The sequence below is a fragment of the Poromitra crassiceps genome (genome assembly GCF_964638095.1).
Source record: "Poromitra crassiceps genome assembly, chromosome: 3".
In the NCBI taxonomy this organism is placed as follows: domain Eukaryota; kingdom Metazoa; phylum Chordata; class Actinopteri; order Beryciformes; family Melamphaidae; genus Poromitra; species Poromitra crassiceps.
The window spans coordinates 39,814,908-39,838,668 of NC_139625.1; the positions used below are offsets into that span (position 1 = coordinate 39,814,908).

The window sequence follows — 23,761 nt, forward strand, 5'->3', positions numbered from 1 at the left end:
ACATCTTCCTGAGTTGTTACTAAGGGATACACCATTACTTCCTGCTTACTTTACCATTAGTTCCCATGTTTGTGCCCCCTCAAGTGAAGCAGTACATCTTACTGAGTAGTTACTAAGGGATACACCATTACTTCCTGCTTACTTTACCATTAGTTCCCATGTTTGTGCCCCCTCAAGTGAAGCAGTACATCTTACTGAGTAGTTACTAAGGAATACACCATTACTTCCTGCTTACTTTACCATTAGTTCCCATGTTTGTGCCCCCTCAAGTGAAGCAGTACATCTTCCTGAGTTGTTCCTAAGGAATATACCATTACTTCCTGCTTTCTTTACTAGTGAAGACGAATTTATTCAAGTATGCAAATTAAAAAAGTGTAGCTCCTCCCACTTTAGTAAAGTACCCTACCCCACTTAGGAGATCGAGGTACCCCACTAAAACCACGCCCCCGAGGCTCTACGACCTTCAGGGGCGGAGTTACCTTTTTTGGCTCCACCCACCCCCGCCGGAAGCCAGAGAAAGGGGGCGGAGCCTATTTTTTCACATTCGAACTCCTTGGGGGCGTGGCTACAGTTCTAGCCTACTTTGGTTAGGCCACGCCCAACGGAAGTGCGATATGTAAACCCTACCAAAAAAAGTGTTTTTTTTACTAAGTGTTTGAGCCAAGAACTAGTGAAATATTAAAAAAAAAAAAATTTTAGGGAAGTAATCATTACTTACTGGTTCGTTAACATGGTAACTAATGGTCAGTTCTTAAGTAACTACCATTAAGGAACTACCTATCAACTACTCATTAACTAATCATTAACTATTCATGAACTAATGGTTCGTTCCTTACTCGTTCCTCAGTAACTACCCATTTTTTGTGTTACAGTATTATGAAGTGTTACCGACTTTCATATCAGTTTGTCCAGAAATTCAATTTCCACGGCAGCAACAGAGGCTTCCTAGGCAAGTTCCCAGAGATCCTTGACCTTCATCATGTATCCTTAATATGTTGCCCTGAGTTTTGGAAAACAGATTGTCATCATCAGATAAAACTGTGTGACAGAAAAAGAAAAACTCCCCTGAGTTTACTATTGACCTTGATTTTGACTGCTGATCCAAACAAGTAGCTACACTTGTTGGTTATTAATTACCAGTAATATATCTATCTGACAATATGTGTAACTCCCACTCAACAAACACACACTCAGATATGATATGATTTGAAGAGAAAATGTTATGCACAAAAACAGGGTCAGTGAGAGATGATTTGCCTGCTACATCCCCAGTATTAAAAGTTACCTCCCTTATTTGCATATTCCTAGACAAATAAGGGAAGTAGGTATAATGACAAAATGTAGCCTATAAATGTTACATTGTAGCTCTACTGAGGACTGCTGTACCATTTGTTTGGCCCTGAATATAAAAAGTCAACATCGGCTACCTACCAACTAGACACAGTAGGCTACATACACAGTAGCAGTCAAGGAGGTTTTGAGTAGGCTACAATTATGGACTGTATTCTACAGTTGTGCGCAGACTGCATTTTCCATCACTGGTTCACATTGGACCAAAGGGGAAAGCCGCGCCCCGTATTCGAACCGTTCCGGGCCAATCACAACGCAGAATGTAGGGAGCGCTGCCGTTTGAATGATCGTCTACGGAAACAAACAGCCCTCCGCTCGGAAAAGAATTTGGCGACTCGAGCCAGCCGCAGGCAGCCCAGGGAACAATGCAGTTAGCTAGCTGAGCTAACATAACGACCTTCGAGCTATTGGGATCGAGTAGAGCAGTAGAAATTAAACCGTTCAATGGTTGTTTCGACGTACGTTGTGGTTTAGGTTGTACGACAACTAGCGTTATACGCGGCTTTGTTTTTTTTCTCCGAGCGAAGCTTGTTAGCCAAATGTAGCTAGGCTAACCTGCTAGCTAGCTAGTTAGCTAACTGCATTGCAGCCCATCGAGATGTTACAGCTAGGCACGTCGTCAACATCTTCATGAGACTGGATAGTTTTTACAGTTAGGTTTAAGTCAGCAGAGCGGGTCGTTTTGTGTGTGGCTTATGAGTGAGGGTGAATTCATGTTAAAAAGGCAGCAGGCAGGAAGTGATAGAAAGACTCGGGTCAGGCCGGACAGGAAAGTTACAGATTACCAACGGGCCAGTGTGTGTTGTTTTGGTCCTGACAAGAAGAGCGTGGGTGATTTGGACGAATTGTCTTGCAAAGTTAATTTGAAAAGTAAAGATAACTTGTTTGAAGTGAAAAGGATGAAGGTCATGGAGAGAAGCGTGATGCGTTTAGTGGCTGTCCAACACCTGCGCACAGCGTATGGGATAAAGACAAAGAACTGGAACAAAAACAAAGCAGTCAGCAGCAAGATATCGGCTAGCCACTCGGTAAGTCTGAAGAATTTAACGCTACACTATATATTAATTTAACATATCTACCCTATACGTAACCATTTTAATTTCAGTGACTGGAAAACCTTCTGACAGTTTGTTATTGTATGCTACGAATCAACAAATTACTGTTGGGTCTAATTTACATATTGTTCAAAGCATATGCCCACCCCCCTTATCGAGCCCCGTTTGTTTGCATGTCATTGTTACCCTCCATGGATGCTACTTTGTATGCAACTTCGCTCTGATTATTCACACCTGCGTATTTATATTTTACCAGCAATAAATGCAAAGTCCAATAAGCCATACAACAGGACAATGTGTTCCATTGATGTATGGGTGCAATGGTGTGACATTTTGGGCAATAGTCCATTGCCAAAATGCATAATGCCCAATAGACACACATTTTCAGTAACAGGGTTGAACCTTGAATATATACCAAATTTAATTTAAATCGAAGTCACAGTTGAGAAAGGAATAATTTAAGTCATGTTGCACCTACCATACGTTAGTGGTAATTAGCTCACAAGAGTCACAAGGTTTGTTTCAAGAGAGCCAGTTGCTTTTCAAATGCACATTGAACTTCCCCATTTTCAGGTGTATGGCGTAATATGTAGAGGAACATCTGTCACAACCTTAACAGCTCCAACAAGTTGGATGAATCAAAGTGAACTGAAATGTAATGAAGTAATTTTGCTACTCTTGGAGAACATTAGACAGCATTTTGAACCAACATGCTTTTGCTGTTGTAACTTTGATCTCAGCTCTGTGAAACACAGGAATGTTTGGCAGCCACTCAGATCTGTTTGATCAAGAGAATAAGTATGTACTTTGCAGCGTCTGGCAGTGGAATGCTTGTCTGTCAAGGAGAACTCTTAAGTATTTTGTGCAATGGATGGAAAAGATCATGTTTGGGCTGGAATGCCTCTAAAAGTCTGACAATAATGTTTAAGTGAGGTATTATGTGACGCCATTGACAGGTTATTGGGGTGCCAAATAAGTAGATTATTTGGCTAGTTCAGCAATTTATAGCCTTCTCATTTGAAATCTAACATGGAGTAGAAATTATATATATTTTTTCTTCTTCCCCCAGGCAAAGGTTTTTGGGATACCGCTGGAGAACTTGCCATACTATAATATGGAATGTGGGAGTGTACCAAGGCAAGTGGAGGTTGTAACTTGTACGTTTATTTTTTTCTGTTTTATACATTTTATGCTCATGACACCTCTGTCTTCTCAGCTTTTTGGTTGAAGCGTGTATGAAACTGCTGGTGCATGTGGATACAGAGGGCCTGTTCAGAAAGTCTGGCTCCATTGTTCGCCTGAAAGCTCTCCGGGTGAGTGATAGCTTATGTTGACCTTACTTTCAGTGAGGGACCTTGACCCAGGGAAAGGTCTAACACTGTGGAGCCTTGTTTTGTCTGCCTAGGCTAAATTGGATGCGGGCGAGGAGTGCCTGCCCACTGCACTTCCCTGTGATGTCGCTGGTCTGGTGAAGCAGTTCTTCAGGGAGCTGCCAGAGCCAGTGCTACCCACAGAGCTGCAGGAGGCCTTCCTCAAGGCCCAGCAGCTCCCCACTGAGGAGGACAGGACTTCTGCCACCTTGCTGCTGTCTTGTGTACTGCCTGACAGAAATTTCAGCATCCTGCGTCACTTTTTCGACTTTCTCCACAATGTCTCTCAGAGGTATTTTCAGTTGGACTAATTCATGTGGAATTTGACATTGTATAGATAGATACTTTATTGATCCTTTGCAGGAAATTAATGTCACATGATGCAGCACAAGAATACCAGAAAAAATAAGTTACTAAGAGTACTTATAAAATGTACTAGGGCAATACAAAAAAATAAAATACAGCATAATGTGCATAAAGTGACTTAAGTATCTAAATGTATTGTATGTATATATATATGTATATATATATATATTAGGGCATTCACAGACTAGTCGACTAGTAAAACCACTAGTCGACACTGTGCTTAGTAGTCGACTAGTCGTTTTAGCAAAAATAATAATAATAATAATCTTTAAGAAAGAACATGAGGTATTTACATGACATACATGGACTATCATATCCCATATCCCCCACAAAGAACATCAAAACAAAACAAAACAAGAAAACTGCATAAGATACACAATAATCCAAGAACAAACAAGACTGTTGGACAAACAACCAAACAAAAACAATGCATTCAAAGTAAATACATAGATCTTGCCCTGTTGGCAGCTAGGAAATGCATAGCTTTAAATTGGAAAGCATCCAATCCCCCAGCTGTAGTTCACTGGTGGAATGAACTCTCAAGCTACCATACGTCGGATAACATTTACTACAAGAGCAAAGGCAGATCCTTAGACATCCCCAAAATATGGCAGCCACATACAGAGTTTGACTTTAAGAACTTTTTACCCCAGTGTCATTAGGCTTATCAGGATAGGATCTGGATGCATTGTTTTTAGGTACGACTAGTCGACTAGTAAAATCTACTAGTCGTGAATGCCCTAATATATATATATATGAGTCTGGCTCCCCTGGCCAGTGACACTTAGGAATAGTCTAGGTGACAACCAAGTATAGTTTGGTGACAAGCTGGAGAGACAGTTGACGGTCGGAGAGATGGCACCCGGTACGGGATGGGTTTACCACCCCAGCCTGGCTCTCTCGTGAGGGAGAAATCCACAAACGCTACAGATTAGCCTCCTGAAAAGCTGTGTAAAGATCGGCGGGGCCTGGGGTCCTTCAGGCTAGAGCGAGGTGCTCGCCGCAGGTGAATGACGTGCAGCGCACAGGCCTCCTTGAGGCATCCTCTTTGTCTATGGTGCGGCATAGTAGGATTGCCTTTTGGGAGGGTCTGGTGAGACGAAGGAGGAGCACGGCATGGATTAACCCACAGAGCCTTAGCCCTCCATGCACCGAAGGGTCTTTCAATGCTGCGGTGTAGCACTAGCTCTATTGCAGCGGATTGGGCATGATCAACCCTTCCGCGGGCAACGCTGCAGACAGAGTAGGAAGGCTGATCCGTGAGCGGCTGCTTCCGGGACGCGGGTCGGGGTCTTAATCGGCCTCGGCTGGGTCTACTGGGCGAGGGTGTATGATGTTGGATAGACCCGAAACACCTTACGACCCCAGTTAACATCACTGATGACGTGTCCCAGCGCATGCTGTAGCATTGTATTTTGAATCATATATATATACATACAAGCATAGTCGCATACATATATATATATATATATACGGTACATACATACATACATAACGATGTTACCCCCACAGCCACATACTACCTTTAAGACTAAAAATATATACTCTGAGAAGTGCATATACACTATACACAGCATACAGTTTATTTACTGTGCAAATTAAAAAGCCTGATGGCAGCTAACGGGAAGGACTTCCTGTAACGTTCAGTCCTGCACCTGCAGGGATCAGCCTACGACTGAAGGTGCTCAGCCAAACCACCTCCAGGGCATGGGTGGGTGAGCAGGTTTGCTCATTATGGAGTAGAGTTTTTTTAGCATTCTCTGCTCTGCCACCTGCTGGATTTTGTCCAGTTCAGTCCCAGAGGTGGAGCTTCCCTTCCTGTTCTTGTCTGCTGTGCGAGGACCCTCCCCTGAGCACACCACAGAACAGAGCACTGGCCACCGCACTTTTTGTATTAATTTTTTTATGGATAAATGAATGTGCAAAAAAAAATTGGCAGTTATTTCGTTTTTTGGATTTGAAACGAACCAAAGGAAAAACAGCTGTTTTTCTGTTTGTTTTGTTGCAAAATGAAAAAAAAAAAACTGAAAAACGAAATAATTAATAATTATTTACAAACATCCTCAAAATTATTATGGCATGCCATAGGCCAGGGCAGGGGGTCCCGACCTTTTTGTCTTGTGACTCCACTTTGACGTCACAAAAATCTACGGACCCCAGACATTCAAATTTTGGTACAGCATCGGTAATACCATCAATAATGACATCAATGCTGTCACATGTAACAAGTATGCTGACTTTTTTCTTTATTCTATCTGAGAATTCTATTTAGGAATTCTGACCCCCCCATCCCTCAGAATTCTGACATTTTTGGTCAAAATTCTGACTTTAATCTCAGAAGTCTTGACTTTTTTCAGAATTCTAACTTTAATCTCAGAATTCTGAGATTAAACTCAAAATTCTGACCTTTTTTCCTAAAAATTGTGACGTTAAACTAATTTCTGACTTTAATCTCAGACTTCTGTCTTTTTTACCTCTGAATTTGGACTCCCCCACAGGATTCTGACATTAAACTCAGATTTCTGACTTTATTCTCAGTATCCTGACTTAAACTCAGAACTCAAATACATTTTTTCACATGTGGCCCAAATCCTCTTCGGTAGTTTTAAAGTGTGTGTGGTGTAAAATAAAGAAAAAAAGCGACCGACCCCAAGGTTGGGAACCACTACTATAGGCTGATTGATTGATCGATTGATCTTTGGCTTGACTGATTTTTTTCTTTTGTCACTTACTTAACGTCTGTTTTTCTTTTTTCCCTGCCTAACCCAGGAGTGCAGAGAATAAGATGGACAGCAGTAACTTATCTGTGATCTTGGCTCCCAACCTCCTCCACTCTGGCGATGGTACGGAAAAGATGAACGCCAGCACAGAGAAACGCCTCAAGCTACAGGCAGCAGTGATCCACTGCTTCATTGAGAACTCCAACAACTTTGGTATGACTCAAGACTCCTTACTGACGGGTCATCTAGGTGTCTAAACTGAGGCTTCATAGCACTGAGTCTTGGGCTGTGTCTGTATGTGACAGGTGTGTTACCACAGTTCCTCAAGGAGAAGGTTCCAGCCATGATGGGCTGTGAGGCTGGTGTTCTCTCCCCTGCTCTTGGTGAACTTGAGGAGCTGGACACAAACTCAGGGATGAAGAGGAGACGCAGGTGCAGCTTAGGAGGTAAGAGTGACTACCGTACTTATTTTAACATCATTGGAGATTCTTTTTTTCTATTAAAGCTACAATATGCAACTTTTTGACTAGAGATAGGGAGTGTATTCTTAGTGCCACCCCCCTCCCCTTAGTTGGTCAAGTTTCCACCCCAATACGTCAATACCTTGAAATGGCATCTAGCCTGGCATCTATAAAACCCAGAACAACCGTTGAAGAAGCAGAAAACTTCATCGTATTGTCAAACCCTCAAACCGTTGCAACTTTAGCTACAGTACAACCTCCCTGTGCTGATCATCCAAAAGTTGTGTATTGTAGTTGTACAGTATATACACCATATGGTATGGCTATTTAGAAACAGCTTCAGTCAGTGGATACACTGCATATGGTTTGGTTTGTCTCGCTTTTCAGATATGGTCAATGGTGCTCTGAATAAGTTAAAAACTAATAGAACACCCACCAAAACCAGCCAGTCATCAGACAGTCTTGGTAGGTATTGAGGTCGGATTGCTTTGCCTGCCATGTAGCATGATAACAGTGATCCAGCTCATTTACTTTGCACATCAAGAAATTAGCTTCTTGTTCTTCAATCAGAAATCAAACTCTTTATTTAACCTCAGATTTAATATTCTATTGCGCTTGTATTGAAATGGATTCACAGCTGCCTTGATAGTGAATGATAAGTGTGATTTGGTTGATGTGAATTAATGCCTGTCTGAATGGGCCTTTCTTTTCTTTGCCTGCCTGCCTGTCATTTGCGCTAAAGATCTTCCACAAGCTTTAGCCAAGATATGCTTATTCATCACAGTGGCTTGGTTCAGAATGAGTTTTGGGATATTTTCAAAATAATTGTGCAAATCCTGTAGATCTTTAATACCTTAATCCTTCTATAATTTTTGCCAGTCTTTGCTTCTGCCACTCCTGTGATTGCAACGCCAAGCTCCAAGCGAAAACTTCCTTTGGAATCTGGTCAGAGTTTTGGATTCTCAAACAAGAAACGCAGATCCATCAAAAAGAACCTTGGTATAGATTTACTTCCCAATACTTTGTTCAGCGCAACCTCCACTCCTGGATCAGGTATTGATGATTGTTTGATCAAATTGGCTTACAATATTAGGCTATTTTGAAAGCTTGAGCTTAAACTTTTCCCTCTATTTATGTTGTAGTATACAGTGCATCAGAAGTCTTCGACTCTTCCCACAATGCCTTGTCCTCAGCAGGGAGGTCTAGTAGGCAACCAACTACCTCCTCGAGGAGGAAGAGCCGTCGACTGAGCAAAGGGCATGCAGTCAACAGGTACCCACCCTCAAACCTATGTGTGTACTTAGTTTCATATTACATTCACGTATTGTATATTAAGTGTTTCAACTCATTGCTTTTCAGAGTTGAATCTGGAAAGGCTGGTTGCTTTTCTCCTAAAGCTGGCAAAAAAGAAGCGCCACGCAAGTCTCTGCGCTTGCGCTTTAGCCTGGGGAAAAGCAGTAAAGAAGCTGTAAGTGTGGTTACCTGAAAGACTTCACAATCCAATTATCTGGCTCACAGATAAACAACAAACACTGCCATTAGGCATCTTTTGGACTTAATTGTATTAATAAAAAATAATACCTTTGCATGTAATTTTAGGGTAAATTGTTGCACAGTAGCACTTTCATTATGGTGTAATATTCGAAGGCACGTGTCAAACTCAAGGCCCGTGGGCCAAATCTGTCCCGGCACCTCATATTATGTGGCCCGCGAGACCTAGCAAAGAATACAATTTGCGCAATACAATTCTAATTAGTTCTAATAGTTGTAGGCTATTGGTTGTCTGTTTGCCATTATTTCTCCTGTAATTCTGCTTTCAGAGCTAGTTATTAATCAAGTTAATACAAAAAAAAACAATAATCATCGAATAATGACCTATCGCTAAGCCATGCCCCGAATGCAGACGAGCCAATCACAGCGCGTGTAGCTCCGCAATAGAGACAGTCCGCATGTCTGGGAACGCCCACAAAATGTTAAATGGCTGGCGTGCGAGTGGGGTAAAACCGCCGATATATCTCATGGGCTGACTCACCAAAAGACGGTGCTGCGGCTCTAAACTACATGTTTGGGGGTTCTAGAGCAGAACACAAGACGTCTGCTCAAATGTGCATTTACTGCGGTGGTTAAATCCCCGATCGTGTCTGCCTGGGCTGGGCTATCAGCTAAATTCTAACTTTGGTGAATGGATAGAACAGGGGAATTTACCCCACCCTGACCACGCCCCCAGGCTAACCCAGCGTCTATTGTGGGCGTTCCTAGAGCCTGTATGGGAGTTCCCAGACATGCAGACTGTCTCTATGCACTCGGACAACCGGAGCCGAGAGCTCCATAGAGAAGCATAAGAGAAGAAGAAGAAATCGGGATTCTCCTCTGGTTTTATGGTGTTTCATACAGTTATAAGTAGAAAGAAATGGTCAAACGATGTGCATGGGGGTAAATGCAACATTACGAGATTTCCTGGGAGGCCAGGCAATGGATAATAAGAAACTAGTAAACGTGGATCCACTCACATCCACAATGATGCTGCTGTTTGGACGTTAAATCTGCAATCGTGGTGACAGTGAGATGAGTCTTCTCCCTCATTTGCCTTCCGTGATCCAAAGGTATCATGAAATCATCATGGTATTCAGAAAATCGGCAAAGGAAAATGCTGAATTATGCGAGTTTCCAGCCATTACGTAATGCCGGAGTTGGTTGAAGAGGAGGCGCATTGATTGATGTGATTAAAACATCGCCAGACACCAGTCAAACCCTAAAACGAGAGAATTAATCTCGTTCCCCCAAAAAATGTGAGGTAGTCTAAAGAGAAAACATGATTGGAAGAGTGGTCTGCTGTAGGCTATGCCTCTCCTGATCTGCTACACCCATGCGTGCGTGCTGTTGTCTCGCTATGAAAAACGACAACACAGTTTCTTGATTAAACAGAGGTAGGCCTACATAAAATAGATTGCCAGGCGCCACTCTTCAATTCGGCATGTACAGTATATAATCCACGGAGAGGTTACTCAAGTGAATAAAATGTAAATTCTGGATCTCAGTCGCCTGTTATCCCCACTGGTTATCTTCTGTCTTGTCTTCCTTCGTTAAAAGTGCATGTTTGGTTAAAGATTCGCTAAAGCCGTTTCCATGCACTTATATCGCATTTCTTTTTATCGATAGCTTTAAATGTTGTACATCGCCCTCCATGGCATAGTGAAGTACTTTATGATGGCTTCTAGACAATATCAGGCCTCAAAAAGTTGTTTAGAGCCTCTTGGGATATAACTTTGACAGTGACGGCTGCCATTTATTCTAGTCAGCCTGCCCTGTGTTTGTCCGAGTGAGGACGGGGGGTGGGGCTTAGCGAAAGGTCAATTATGTAATATGAAAACAAGTACCGGTAGGCTAGATACATTTATGGTTGCCCTCAAAGGACTGGTTGGAAATGTAACACCGTGTTACATTGACAACCAGCCCTTTGAGGGCAACCATAATGCTGATGTGGCCCGCGATGAAATTGAGTTTGACACCCCTGTAAATGTTTACATTAATTTTCTCTTAGTAACATGTTCAAAATAATGCATGCATGCATGGTCAAATGGATCTGCATTCTTTTGAGCAGCTTTATATTTGTAATCATACAAAATAACCAAATAACTTTTAAAGAGGATATGAAATGTTCAAACTTGGAAGTTATAAAGCCATGCTATAAGAATATAAGAATGCTATATTACTTAAAGTGTAACCTGGTTTGATTTTACATCAGTCCTGCACTGGGCCGGGTACCTGCAAAAATGTATAACGGGTAAAAACAAACGATTGATATAAATTGACGGGTATGGGCAGGGTTTAAAAATAAACTAAATGTGGGTGAGAACGAACGTGCTTATTTTTTAATGGAGAAATCAATCCGCCACCAGGATTTATTTTACTACACAACCTTTAACCACGCCCAAGTCGTCACTAGGCAACAGCATGGGCGGCAGCCGGCAGGACAGCGATGTAGGCTAGCTGCTAGATATCTATTATGTGATCAAAATGGATGACATAAATGCAAAAATAGCCTGTGGTGAATACCAACTTGTGGACAATACGTCATCGAAGGCTAAGTCGGACATTTGAGAGAAATTTGGTGTCATCAGAGACGGCGAGAATAACATTCTCAGTGGCTTTGCTTCTTGTAAAAAGTGCCCAAAAGTCTTTTGATAGCCACAAGATACAGTGGACACTTTGACGCTGAGGAAATGCGTCGACAGCTGCAGGGGCACCGGTGCGGCGACAATTGTACTTTGCCAAGTGCATCTCCTGCATAAGCTTGCAATGTTGTTGCATCCCAAACTGAAAAGCCTGGCTGAAGCTGCTTGCAGACCAGGGTGAAGTGACGAGTGTTCACAGTGACGCACAACATAATATTCATGGTACTTATGCATGTAAGCATATTGATAAGATAAGAGAAACCTAAATTGTGATTGTATGTAGCCTGTGTGTTTAATTGTGGGTGATGGGTCAGGTCGGGTCACGGGTCTTATATTAACGGGTCCGGGTTTGAATTAGAGATAATTGCGGGTGTTGGGTTGCGGGTGCTTGCCCCATGCAGGACTTTTTTTTACATTGGGTGAGTTGTTAAATGTTTATAATAGATAATTTTCTAATGTCTCCTATGTATATTCTTGACTTAATAAAATTCTGTTGACCAACAAAATCCATTATCTTGTTTCTTCTGAGTGAATTTATCATCCTCTGAAGAACTAACCACAAAAGTAACTAAATTAACATACCGGTATTTAACGTTACATCTGTTGGGCTCTTTTTTTAACAAAATAACACAAATCTTAATAATCTAAAGCTTAATCCTCCTTGCATTCCTTCATCTTTCATTTCTCATTCCATTGCTGGTGATGAAGGGGTCTGAGTCCATTGGCTGGCGACTTGCCACTCAGGAGAGCAGCACCAGTTTTCCCTTCACCAAAGACACAGAGTTCAGCCCGTCTGTTCTGCGTAACAAAAGTGAGTCCAAGAGTGAGTATCCATCCAACAAATCTAATGAACGGTTTCCTAGAAATTGATACTATTTGTAAATTCAACCTATTACAGATCATATGCTAATGCTAATAATCCACCTACCTTTTATAGGCTCCAAGTACATTAGTAAGTCTGAAGACAACTTGCTGACTCCCCAATATGGCTCAAGTGCCCACCGGACCTCGTGGAGCGGGGGGACTCCTGGCGGAGCCCAGGTTTTCAGCGGTGGCTCTTTCACAGATACCCCCACGAACATGTGCCTTAAGAACAACTACCTCTCTGAGCCTGCCATCATTATATCCAAGCCCCCATCAGGAGTCGGCCTTCCCAAGAAGCTGTGTTGTGCCTCCAGTGCTGAGAGCCTGGAGAGTGAGGCATCCCTCACTGAAGCCCAGAGCCAAACCGTTCCCACCCTGCTAAAAATTAAGAAGGCCTTCACAGAATCGGCCAGTGAACTCCAGGCTGTCATACAGAACCACAGCAGCTCTACAGCAGATAACCTGACAAAACCTACTGAGAACATCCTGATGCCTCCACCAGAGACTCCTATAATCAAAATTCTGTCTGTAGACATGGAGACCCCCAGCTTCCCAACCCAACAGAGGCAGCTGGCTGTTGACCAAAACATAACTTTTGGCCAGATCGAAATTGCACCTTTGACTCCTTTGCATATCAACAGTACGCTGTTTGAAACCGGTGTATATTATAGTCCAGCAGTAAAGGCTGATGATGGCTCCCTTTGTGCTGGTGCCAACAGCAGCCATGATAGTTTTGTGGTTGGCCAAACTGAGACAGAGGTTGAGCAGGTGAATTGCAGCAGGTTGATTGATGCTCTGGACATCCAGAGTCCTGCTCACTTCAAACTGGGTGTCTCCTCCGGCCTGCAGTCCACTCCGTACAGGTCAGACCTTGACCTCAATGATGAGCGCATCAAGCCTAGAGTTGCTACTAAGGTCAGTATGGTAAAAGAAAAAGTTGTGTTCTCAGAGATTTGTACCAAAGTCCAACACCAACAACCCATCTCACCAGAGAGTCTGGAAAGCCAAAAGCGCAGGGTGGCAGACCACATTCAACACTTCAACAAGCTCACCCTGTATTCTCCGAAAGTCTCCAAGGCCCAACAAGTCAGGTCACCCCTGAAGTTCCAGCGCACCCCTGTGCGCCAGTCTGTCCGCAGGATCAACTCTCTTCTGGGAGAGGGCAGGAGGCCCACTAGGAACATGCAGCCTCTCCCCGCCAGCCAGAGTGGCCCTGTGGTGAAGGCCATGAGTCTGGAGAGTGGCCTTTACACTCACCCACAGCTCCAGCCTTACCAGGGAGAAGCATCGTCACATAGCAACATTCGTGCCATAAAGAAACCACCTCCAGTCCCACCCAAAAAGCCAAGCACCCTACCCCGTAAACCCAAGGCTCTTGGTGATGTAACCAACAAGGTCCAACCCACGGCTAAAGTAGACTTCTCTGTCCCTGCCAACAAGATTGATCCAGCAGAGGCTCAGAAGTCTCTAGTGCAGCAGGTAGTCGAGAAGGAGGTGCACCATTACAGAGGTTCTCCTAGAAACCCTCTCAACCAAGGACGGCTGTTGCCCGCCACTAAGCCCATAGATTTATAGTAGATTTATCATCTCTTTATGCCTTCTATGTTGTCTCTGTACTATGCAGGCCTGTTTGTCTGCTAAGAAGACAGTATATCTTTAAAACATTCATATTCTGTCTTTGATTATCAGATTTTTTTTTATTTTCAGGGGTTTAATTTATTTTTTACCTAGATGCTGTTTGTGTTGTGTTAGGGTCTAATGGGAGAGGTTTAGCAATATTGACACATCAGCCTTTAAGATTGTATGCTGGTTTGGTGGTGTTTAGATTGTAGTGTGCCGGCCAAAAGATGTACGATTGATGGTATGACTGGAAATGTTCAGATTAAAGTTTTATGCTTTTATTTATACCTTTTCATAATCCTTATTTGGATATACATACGTCTTAAAAAATACTGTTTACTGGGGACGGAGTTGAAGCTTTTTTCTTTGTTTGACAGAATATTTTCTTACTGAGGCTTTTCCTTTTTTGTAATTTACTAAATGTAAAAAAAAAACCATGCGTTTGTTGGATGTTATGATTTTATTTTCTGTGCCAAGCAGTATTGATCAAATAAGCAGTATTTATCAAATAACCTCTCCGTTGCAGCCTCTTAATGTCAAAAGTAAAAGCATCACTGAATTAACACATTGTCATGTGAACTGCTTCAGACAAATAAACTCACAGCCTTTATTTTGAGATATTTCAGTTCTTTGGTCTGGTTTGGAGGAATGATGCGTACTTGTTTATGTCCACAAGAGGGAGCTGTACAATCACATTGGTCTAAAGCTTAGACAATCAGACTACATGAGCTATAATGATAGTCGTCATTGGCTTTAGAAACTTTATTCGGTCAAAAGCCCAACATCACGTGACTTCATTCAGTAAATGACATAATTGGAACTTTTTGCACTTATTGTAGCACAACACAGTGTAGCTATTGGCCACCTGTTTGGCTATGGCTATTAACAATATTCAAAGCATTGAAACAAATGGGGGTGTGAGTGGTTTGTAGCATAATTTCTTGAACCAAAGTTGGGCCACATGTGAAAAACATGTCATCTGTGATACAAGATGATTTTGATATATGGGTTTGGATTTATTAAGGTATTAGAGTTCAATAGTTTAAGATATTTAGACTTGGATTCAGTTATTGAAAATCCATCCGGTCCAAAACTAGGCTATATTTGCCGCACTTTAACATTAGGGTAGACGGGTAACACTCAGTTCAGTGAATAGGCCTACTACAATCAAGCCTCTATTTTTCTTGGTGGAGGAAAGTCTCAACAGTGAGTGTGACGGGGTGGAAGGTCAAATTCATTGCATGAGATTTATTCTGCAGCCCATTGCGAGGCTTGCGAGCTTTTATGCGCAGACTTGATTGATCTGGCCGAAATCTCATGGTAATACTTCGCCTGTTCCTGCAGCAGTTTATAACATTATAGTGACAATGTCGTCATCCAGTAGCAGCAGCGTGCACTTGGCTTAAATCCACTTTTGAGTTATTATAATGCCGTGAATATTGGAGGCTGGACGCTTGGGCCACGGCCATGTGTGAAGCAGATGGGTAGCGGCGAGTCTTTCTGATGCTGGTCTTGTTGGAGAGAATGTTTAAGTGCATGTGTCAACTGTCAAGTCACCAAATTTTGACTTTTCTCAAACTCAAACAACTATGAAATATAATGTTATTCATCATCAGGAATGTCGACACACCATCTATAGGTCCATCATGCATCAGGCTTGTCCTCAAACGTTGAATTGAATTGACAGATTCTAGAAAATACTTGTAGGCTTTCATATGACTTCATGGTTTGTTCAGAAGTAGGCTACAGGAAACGATCAATCTCCTGAACCAGCAACAGTGAGTGGGTGCGGAGATGCTAAAATTAGTCCGGCTGTCGTTTTCCTGAAGATGTTGAGAGGGCTGAAAATGTGTTCTTTCTTCCTCAACATTCACTGGAGCCTGTATAAAATAAAATGCATCCAATATTCACTTGATATTTAGTAAATAAATTAATGCACCTAGATGCCAACTATTTATTTCATTTTTTATCTAATCAGAGCCATTCGTTTTGATTGAAAGGGATGAAAATGTGCTCAAGATCACTGAAAACCCGTTTGCATAATTGAAATAATCTGGGAATATGCGCACTCAATGCAATTCAACAATTTTGGCAACGAAACTAAACAATTACCACATCAGTCGAGCAAGATTTAAACCATCGATTTAAACGAATACATTGTATTATCCACGGTTTCCTACATCTATTAGGCCTAGGTCTCGTTCTGTAGTTATCATGCATAATTAATAGCTCAATATAACGGTTCTTTGTTGGCAGAGAGCCAAACCAATCTGTAATCTATAGGCCTACCTCCAGGTCATGTGGGACCACATGTTGACATTGTGCTCTGCTGCTTCGTCCTATAGGCCTACACAATCAAAAAAAAAAGAAGATATTTGGATGCAAATAATGTTCTATTATGATATAGCCTAGGCCTAATGTGTTTCATGCGAAACACTAGGATTAATAAACGTGTCTCGTTAGATTATGCAATATATGAAAAGTTTCTGTCTACAGCTCTGCGCCTGTGGTATAGTCAGGATGAGCCTGTGACCTTGTAGCTACTTTAGGATACTCTGTATCACTATAGCTAATATTCATATCTGTATAGCCTATGCGTGGCCATATCTGGAATTAAAGGTGCGGTGTAGTTTTATTCTAAAAAAGGATGTGTCCTTTTTACACGGTGTAGGCTATTATTTGGGACAACATAATGTAGGCCTATATTTGTGTTTCAGCATGATAACAACATATTAGTGGTGGTGGCAATGTAGGCCTATATTGTAATTAAAATGTGTTGAAAAGTAGCCCAATACAATGTGTGTTGTCGACAGACAGATGCTAAAATGAAGCAACCCTTTTTAAAGTAGCCTAGGCAAAAAAAAAAAAGGGCGGCGAATGTTTCCTGACACTTTTTATATGTTGTATAAACAACCTGCAGTCAGTGTATTAAAATATGAGCTTGTTGTGAAATATAAAATTTCCCCAAATGTCTGTGCATGCAGCCCGCTGCTCGGTGTCTCCATACCCCCTCCCCTCGCTACTCCTTGGTTGTCTGTTTTCTTGAAGTGGGTTCAGGGAAGTGTTGAGGGGGCGGATAGTTTTGATTTTCCCTACATCGTGCTTAGCCAATAATGTAGAGGGAACTGTTGTGCACATCTCAGCTGGCAGACATTTAAAAAGGAGACAGTCCGGCGCTGGAGCAATTTGTATTAACCCCCCCTCCCTCCCCTCCCCACCCCAGCCCCAGTCTATGGAGTGGTTAGTCTCCCACCCATCCACAGTCCCACCAGTGTACAGTCGACATTATTAGGTGCCTATCACCTCGGAAGGTGCCATAAAGGACCCACAGGATCTGATCATCACACTTGTGGCTACGTGGAACCTTACACAGGTGAGTGAATTTGGATGATTTCTGAGTACAATATCCATGCATAATGTTATCCATCACTTGGTAGGCTACTTAGTGTATGTAGTTACCAGTTAAGTTCGTTGAGATTATTGAAATAAAAAGATGTTTACTATCAGTATTATGCAATCTTGGTCATGGTTTGGTGAAGATATTTCGGAAAGGCCACCATGCGTATGTTTAAATTTAAGTTTTGTTTTGTAGTAGTTATTTATATCGTAGGTTATATGAACAGAATAGATGTGACATTTAATATTTCTACTGCAGATATTCAGACTGGGATGATTAAGATATATAGTCTTGTTTAACTCTAATAAAAAGCAATTCAATAACTAAGCGTGCGTATTTACGCAGCGTAAAAGCTCTGGCTGCATGCTGTGCGTAACTCTCACAGTGTTGAAACTAATAGCCAGTGATGCTTTTTTTTCCTTCCCCATAAGGATGGCCAGCTCGACGCGTATCTTCTGTGGCATGGTTTTCATCATGGGGCTGCTATCCTCTCCCGTGGATTCAAAAAGAAACCGAGGTTCGCAAGGCGCCATTCCTCATCCTGACAAAAACAACCCAAACGAATCGGAGCAGCAACCGCAGCCACCGCAGGCGGGCTCCGGGTCCCGGCGGAGGCAGGGCTCGTCTGCCCCGGCCGAGGAGGTGCTGGAGTCCAGCCAGGAAGCCTTACATGTGACGGAGCGCCGCTACTTGAAACGGGACTGGTGCAAGACGCAGCCCCTCAAGCAGACCATCCACGAGGAAGGCTGCGTCAGCCGCACCATCATCAACCGCTTCTGTTATGGACAGTGCAACTCATTCTACATCCCCAGGCACGTCCGCAGGGAGGAGGGCGCCTTCCAGTCCTGCTCGTTTTGCAAGCCAAAACGATTTACCACCATGACTTTCACTTTGAACTGCCCGGACCAGCAGCCATCCACCAAGAAGAAACGCATCCAGCGCGTCAAGCAGTGCCGCTGCATATCCATAGACCTGGACTAGAGACAAGCAAGATATATTACGAGTCCTTTTGTAGGCTACTATTCTTACTTTTAAACGCCTGGATTGTTCAGAGAGAAGAAGCAAGGTTGTCACAGCCAAGAACATACGCACGTCTCCATCTGGGGATATGCTTGCGAGGACAATTACACACACACACACACACACACACACACACACACACACACACACACACACACACACACACACACACACACACACACACACACACACACACACACACACACACACACACACACAGATAGACTGTCTCCATGGGCCTACTATCATTCTCCTCTTACACAGTATATGAAACGCATTGAACATGTTATTCATCACCAGTTTGCCAAGATAGAAAATAAGCTGCACGGGAACCTTAACTTGGAATGGGCACGTTTTACGCACGGCTTTCACAATAATTATGACTGCATTAACCCAGGTTTAAGTTTATAGCTTACAGTTCAGACAGACCCCCCCCCCCCCACACACACACACACACACACACACTCATAACAGGAAACCATCCCGTCTAGAGAAATGATTTTGTAGCCTAGTTTTATGTGTTTGTTTGTTTAATTGGATGTTTCCACTATGTGGAATTTGATTGATGAGTGGCGATATTAGAGTGATGAGATGCATTTCAAGAATCTTTGGGTTAATTGATTTCTGTGAATTTCGACGTCCATCAGTATTCAGTAAAGAAATCGACACTAGATTTCTGTAGTTAAAAACTTACAATGTACAGCAGTGTGTTGAGATTAAATAATTGTAAAATGTAAATTCATCATTATTGTAACCAGTTTGTTTATTTCTTGGATTAAGTTATCCATTAAAAACCTAAAATAATATTCACACGTTATTATTGACATAATTGTGTATTGTGCAACCCAGCTGTCAAGTGGATGAAATGGAACAGTGAAACAGCCTAATTATCCAGCGTGGCACGTCATCACCCGAAACAACTCCAGCAATATTCTTCTTGATGGAGCCAGCAAGAGGTCCATGTTTAAGACTTTGAAAAAAATTCGCCCTAAAAGTGACAAATTTATGAGAAAATATGTCCTCTCCAGTAACCCTTCATCACAGTGTCAGTGTCATGGCTCGCAAATCAGTCAGTGTTCAATGGATCGGGAATCTTTTGCGGCTAAAAATAAAAAAGTTATTAGGCTATTATTATTATTGTTGTTGTTTTATCAATAGCCTAATAATTGTCCTTCCGCTAATCATAAGTCTTGAATATTAATATTTTAATAAACAGTAATGCAGTTGTAATTTTTGGCTATTTAACAGCCGCTTCGCAGGTGTACGGTTCGATCAAAGCCAGGACCCATGGAATAACCGTTTTCTCAAGATCAACTCTTTATTGATCAATGAGTGATGATCAAAAATGTGTAAAGGAATAGGCCTATAGGCTACTGTAAGCGGTAAGCGCACCAGGCTGTAAGTCAATGTGAACTTGTGAAAACCAAGATCGTTTCCATTATAATCCACTGAGCATTTCTCAAGCCATGCAGTCTTGGCATATTAGCTATACTGTACATCTGAGACCAAAATGTGCCTATGCCCATGTTAAAAATTAATTTAATCTCACATTCAGTCTTAAATCTTGTTTTTGTTAAAACAAACTGCAATGGCATGAGACAAGTGGAATTGTATATGCAAATCACGTTGTTTCAAACAAGTGAGGCAGCAAAGGAATGAGACTGGTCACTCACCAGAACAGGCCTATCTAAATGTTGCATGATTCAAGACAATTATTCAAACTAAATTTTGATAGCACTAGGAATGAGTTGAATTATTGCCAGATTTATTCAGAAAATAAGATTTTCAAACTCGAGAATGTCTACATCTACACGAAACATCTGTGTACGATTTTTGATTGAATGGTTGAATTATGACTTAGTTTATTGAATAGTTGAATTATGCATCTTCCGAACCATTAATGACTCATGTTTCTGAAATAAATATCACATTTATTTGCTAAACCAGAGCAATGCTCTGCTTCTGAAGGCAGGCCCAAAGAACATTTCAGAGAAATTGGGTTACTGTAACACGTTTCGAGGTCTAAGTCTTTATCCAAACACTTCTGGCTGAAGCCTTATCTCCAATCATTATTTTTGATCTTCAATTTTAAAACAATTCCATAAAATGATAGAGCACCCATATGAGAGTTAGCTAACCCATTAAATTGTGTTGTTTTACTTCAAACTTACGAAATACCTTTATTTGATACAAAATGAATGGCACACGTGAAATACTTTGGAGGATAAAAAAGTAATTCAAGGTGCAGCTTTACTATGGATAATCTGATAATGGAACCTATAACAGGTATAACAAATTGAACTTGTATGGCTTCAGCCGATATGCTTAATGTTCTAACTGCACAAAATAAAAAATAAAAACTCTCCAGACCAAGATTAAATAGAAAACGCAATTGTCTTCATTCTATGCAAATGACTCCCCACATATGGTCAAGTATACCGCAAATCAGTGGGCATAAATCTTGGCTCAACATACATAACATCCATATGAAAGTATTTCTTTTATCCAATGGACCTATCAGGCAGCTTCTCAAAGTCAATTAAATTACATCTCATAAAAATACAGCCTCAAAGGGAACAAAGCAGATGTTTTTTTGGCATAAAATAAATCTTTTCATTACATAAATATAGGCGTATCCAGTCTGACACAGGAGCATAATTATTCTATTCTCCAGCTAACATCTTACATTTGCGAAAATAAAACATTTAGTACATACTGTATACTACAGTTCTCTTAAAAATAACATTTAAGAAAATCAAAAAGGATGCTTTCATTGTGATGCAATACAATTCATAAATCTTATCATAACAAGGAAACCATATATTGCATAGGAAAATAGGTGCAAAAAAGTGCAATACATTTGAAAAACGCACAGGGGAATGTGGCGCAGCGAGCTACTACAAAGCTGTTACAAGCAGGAAAGTGCTTAAAACTGTGCCAGACAAGTGTCATGTACAGCACTCATTAAGAGACGAAATTCTGCATAATATAAATTTAATATGTTGAGTAGATGGGTGCAGGACCAAGACCTAATGCCTTCTTCCTAGTCATTCGTTCATCTTGGCTTGATGTTTGTGTGTGTGTGTGTGTGTGTGTGTGTGTGTGTGTGTGTGTGTGTGTGTGTGTGTGTGTGTGTGTGTTTGGGGGCCAAGGCTAGGGGCCAGGTTTTTGCTGCTATAGGGTCTGCTATTCTCTGGCCCTCACCCAGGAGAGGTCAGTCTGGTGCAGTGCAACAGGATACAGTGAAACCACCACCTACTCATTAGTACGTACATGAGTTTATATACATACAACATGTCTTCATCTGGGCTTTACGGCCAGTTCAGATCATATTCCTTAGCGGCTACATCAGCAGAACATACCACAGAGTCCCTGCTCATTCTAAAACATGAAACGTATTTACAAGACTTGCAATGAGCCGCGGAGAATGAAAAGCTATTCTTTAAAGTCAAGTACAGTGGAACGGATACTGCTGTCTCATTCCTCGTCATTCTTGGAATACTGCTCTGTTCTGTCAACAGTGATTTTCCTTTGAAACATCAGCCGGCAGCCATATTTCTTCATATAGCACAGCGACGACACGGACTAGTATGTATCTCTAACATTTGGAATATATTTGAGCTTAAATGCTGTCCTATGTAACGTCTACAGTATAGGAGGGGATGGGTTCTAGGCTCCTGTAGATCCCAGAGGGGCTTGTGTAGGGTCACCAGTGTGGGATGTGCCAGCTGGCATTGTTGTGAATCCCATTGACCCTTTGCAGCCTTTCACAAGCTGGGCACCCAGAGGTCACGCCGGGCTGGATGAATGAGGTCAACCTTTGACCGCTCGGACTCTCATCACTCCGGCTGTGTCAGCCATGCATCCTCGCTGCAGGCCGGGCTCGTAGCTCTGCAGAGCGGCTGCACAGAAAAGGTCCTCTTCTTCCACTGGGGAGTAGCCTGCACAAAGTGCATGTTTTCTGTGTGGTGGGTTGTTTGTGGACGAGGCACCGCTGCTCAGAGAAATAGTGGATAACTTGTGTCCAGTGCTGTTAGTAGGACCGACGTACAGCAGTTAGGCTAGTGAGGGTCTGGCGAGGTTTGATTGTGAGTCCATAAGGGGCACAGAGGGTACGCTACACTATGAGGTATGATGTTGGGTTTGTCAGCTGGAGGACACGCTGGCTTCCTTCTGCCGCAGTCTCTCTTTCTGTTTGCAAGAAGCACACAATGGTTCAGTGCGCTTGTATTGATTTCAGCACAGACACAAGAAAAAGGAGCTTTCAGGCAATTCCATTTAGATCAGCTCTTACCAGACTGTTGGCGTTGATCTTCTTGGTTTCGACTCTCTTCTCTGCTGTGAGCTTCTTGATGTTCTCCTGAGCTTCCTTCAACCTATGAAAAATAAACAAAAATTTTACCTTGAAATCCATGACTTCATATATCTAGATCCTACCTTTACATAGTCCTACACTGGAACGGCAAGTACCAGTACTAGCACCAAGAGAGTTGAACTATACAGCGACCTCTGATCACTCTATCCTAACTGACATTGTTTGGAAGAGCACACACACTGCAGTATCCCCCTTAAGGCACTCTGTGTCATGGAGGCATGTAACGCACGCACGCACGCGCACGCACACACACACACACACACACACACACACACACACACACACACACACACACACACACACACACACACACACACACACACACACACACACACACACACACACACACACACACACACACACACACACACACACACACACACACACACGGTGACCCTCTCTGCAGTTTGTGGCCAGTGAAAGCCCCACAAGTGTGAAACGGGGCAGGATGACAGTGGGTCGATGAGATAATGAGGCAGTCTTTAAAAACACTTGGCTTTTATGAGTGTGCAAACAGTATTTAAAATAAAGTTAATTGTACATAAGCACAATCAGCTGTGCGTAATGTGAGACACGATTACCTAGTAAACAATTAAGAGAGAGCACATGGATCCATGGCAGGGCTGAAAGCACAGAATTTCTGACGGGGAGGGAAGGCCCGCTTCAAAGATAGCCAGGCTGTTTTGATGGAGTGTACGTCGTTTTTCGGTGCGTGGACACTATATATTATAAACTTAGATATACGTTTCAACTGCTCACAGTTTGAAAAAATCTATCTACACCCATAGGGATGGGACAAAATATTGATATATCGTGATATACCTCCTCTTGCAATATATTATCGATACACTGGCACCATATTGTGACACACTGGTGCCAAATATCAATATCTGTATTAAAACATGCAGGCAATGAAATGTGTCCAGGTTTACATAAAACGTTAAGTTGATTATGCTTAAGCACAGAATATTTTTCTTTTCTTTTTAAA

The 23,761-nt window shown here is 42.1% G+C and overlaps 3 protein-coding genes across 4 annotated transcripts in view; 2 read left to right on the top strand and 1 right to left on the bottom strand.

The window, feature by feature from the left end:
• Window positions 1-1,791: 1,791 nt before the first annotated feature.
• On the top strand, window positions 1,792-14,559 carry arhgap11a (Rho GTPase activating protein 11A). 2 transcript variants are annotated; one of them, XM_083632774.1, is made up of 11 exons: window positions 1,792-2,378; window positions 3,475-3,542; window positions 3,622-3,718; window positions 3,811-4,067; window positions 6,911-7,074; window positions 7,167-7,307; window positions 8,202-8,375; window positions 8,465-8,594; window positions 8,682-8,790; window positions 12,206-12,320; window positions 12,435-14,559. In XM_083632774.1, the coding sequence occupies exons 1-11, from the start codon at window positions 2,046-2,048 to the stop codon at window positions 13,934-13,936; spliced, it is 3,090 nt and encodes a 1,029-aa protein (XP_083488900.1). In that variant the 5' UTR covers window positions 1,792-2,045; the 3' UTR covers window positions 13,937-14,559. The 2 variants fall into 2 exon arrangements, with proteins under 2 accessions (XP_083488900.1, XP_083488901.1); XM_083632775.1 differs by having other exon boundaries at window positions 12,206-12,308.
• A 3,251-nt stretch (window positions 14,560-17,810) lies between these two features.
• On the top strand, window positions 17,811-18,359 carry grem1b (gremlin 1b; the record flags this gene model as incomplete). Its single annotated transcript, XM_083633711.1, has 1 exon — window positions 17,811-18,359. The coding sequence occupies one exon, from the start codon at window positions 17,811-17,813 to the stop codon at window positions 18,357-18,359; it is 549 nt and encodes a 182-aa protein (XP_083489837.1).
• Window positions 18,360-20,382: 2,023 nt separating this feature from the next.
• The window catches only part of LOC310773103 (formin-1), a gene marked incomplete at its 5' end in the record, with an annotated part of 88,163 nt that continues 84,784 nt past the window's right edge, over window positions 20,383-23,761 (bottom strand). The window contains 2 exons of the mRNA XM_083633020.1: window positions 20,383-22,589; window positions 22,693-22,774. Coding sequence (XP_083489146.1) covers window positions 22,545-22,589; window positions 22,693-22,774 — 127 coding nt within the window. The 3' untranslated portion in view covers window positions 20,383-22,544. The remainder of the gene's footprint in view (window positions 22,590-22,692; window positions 22,775-23,761) is intronic.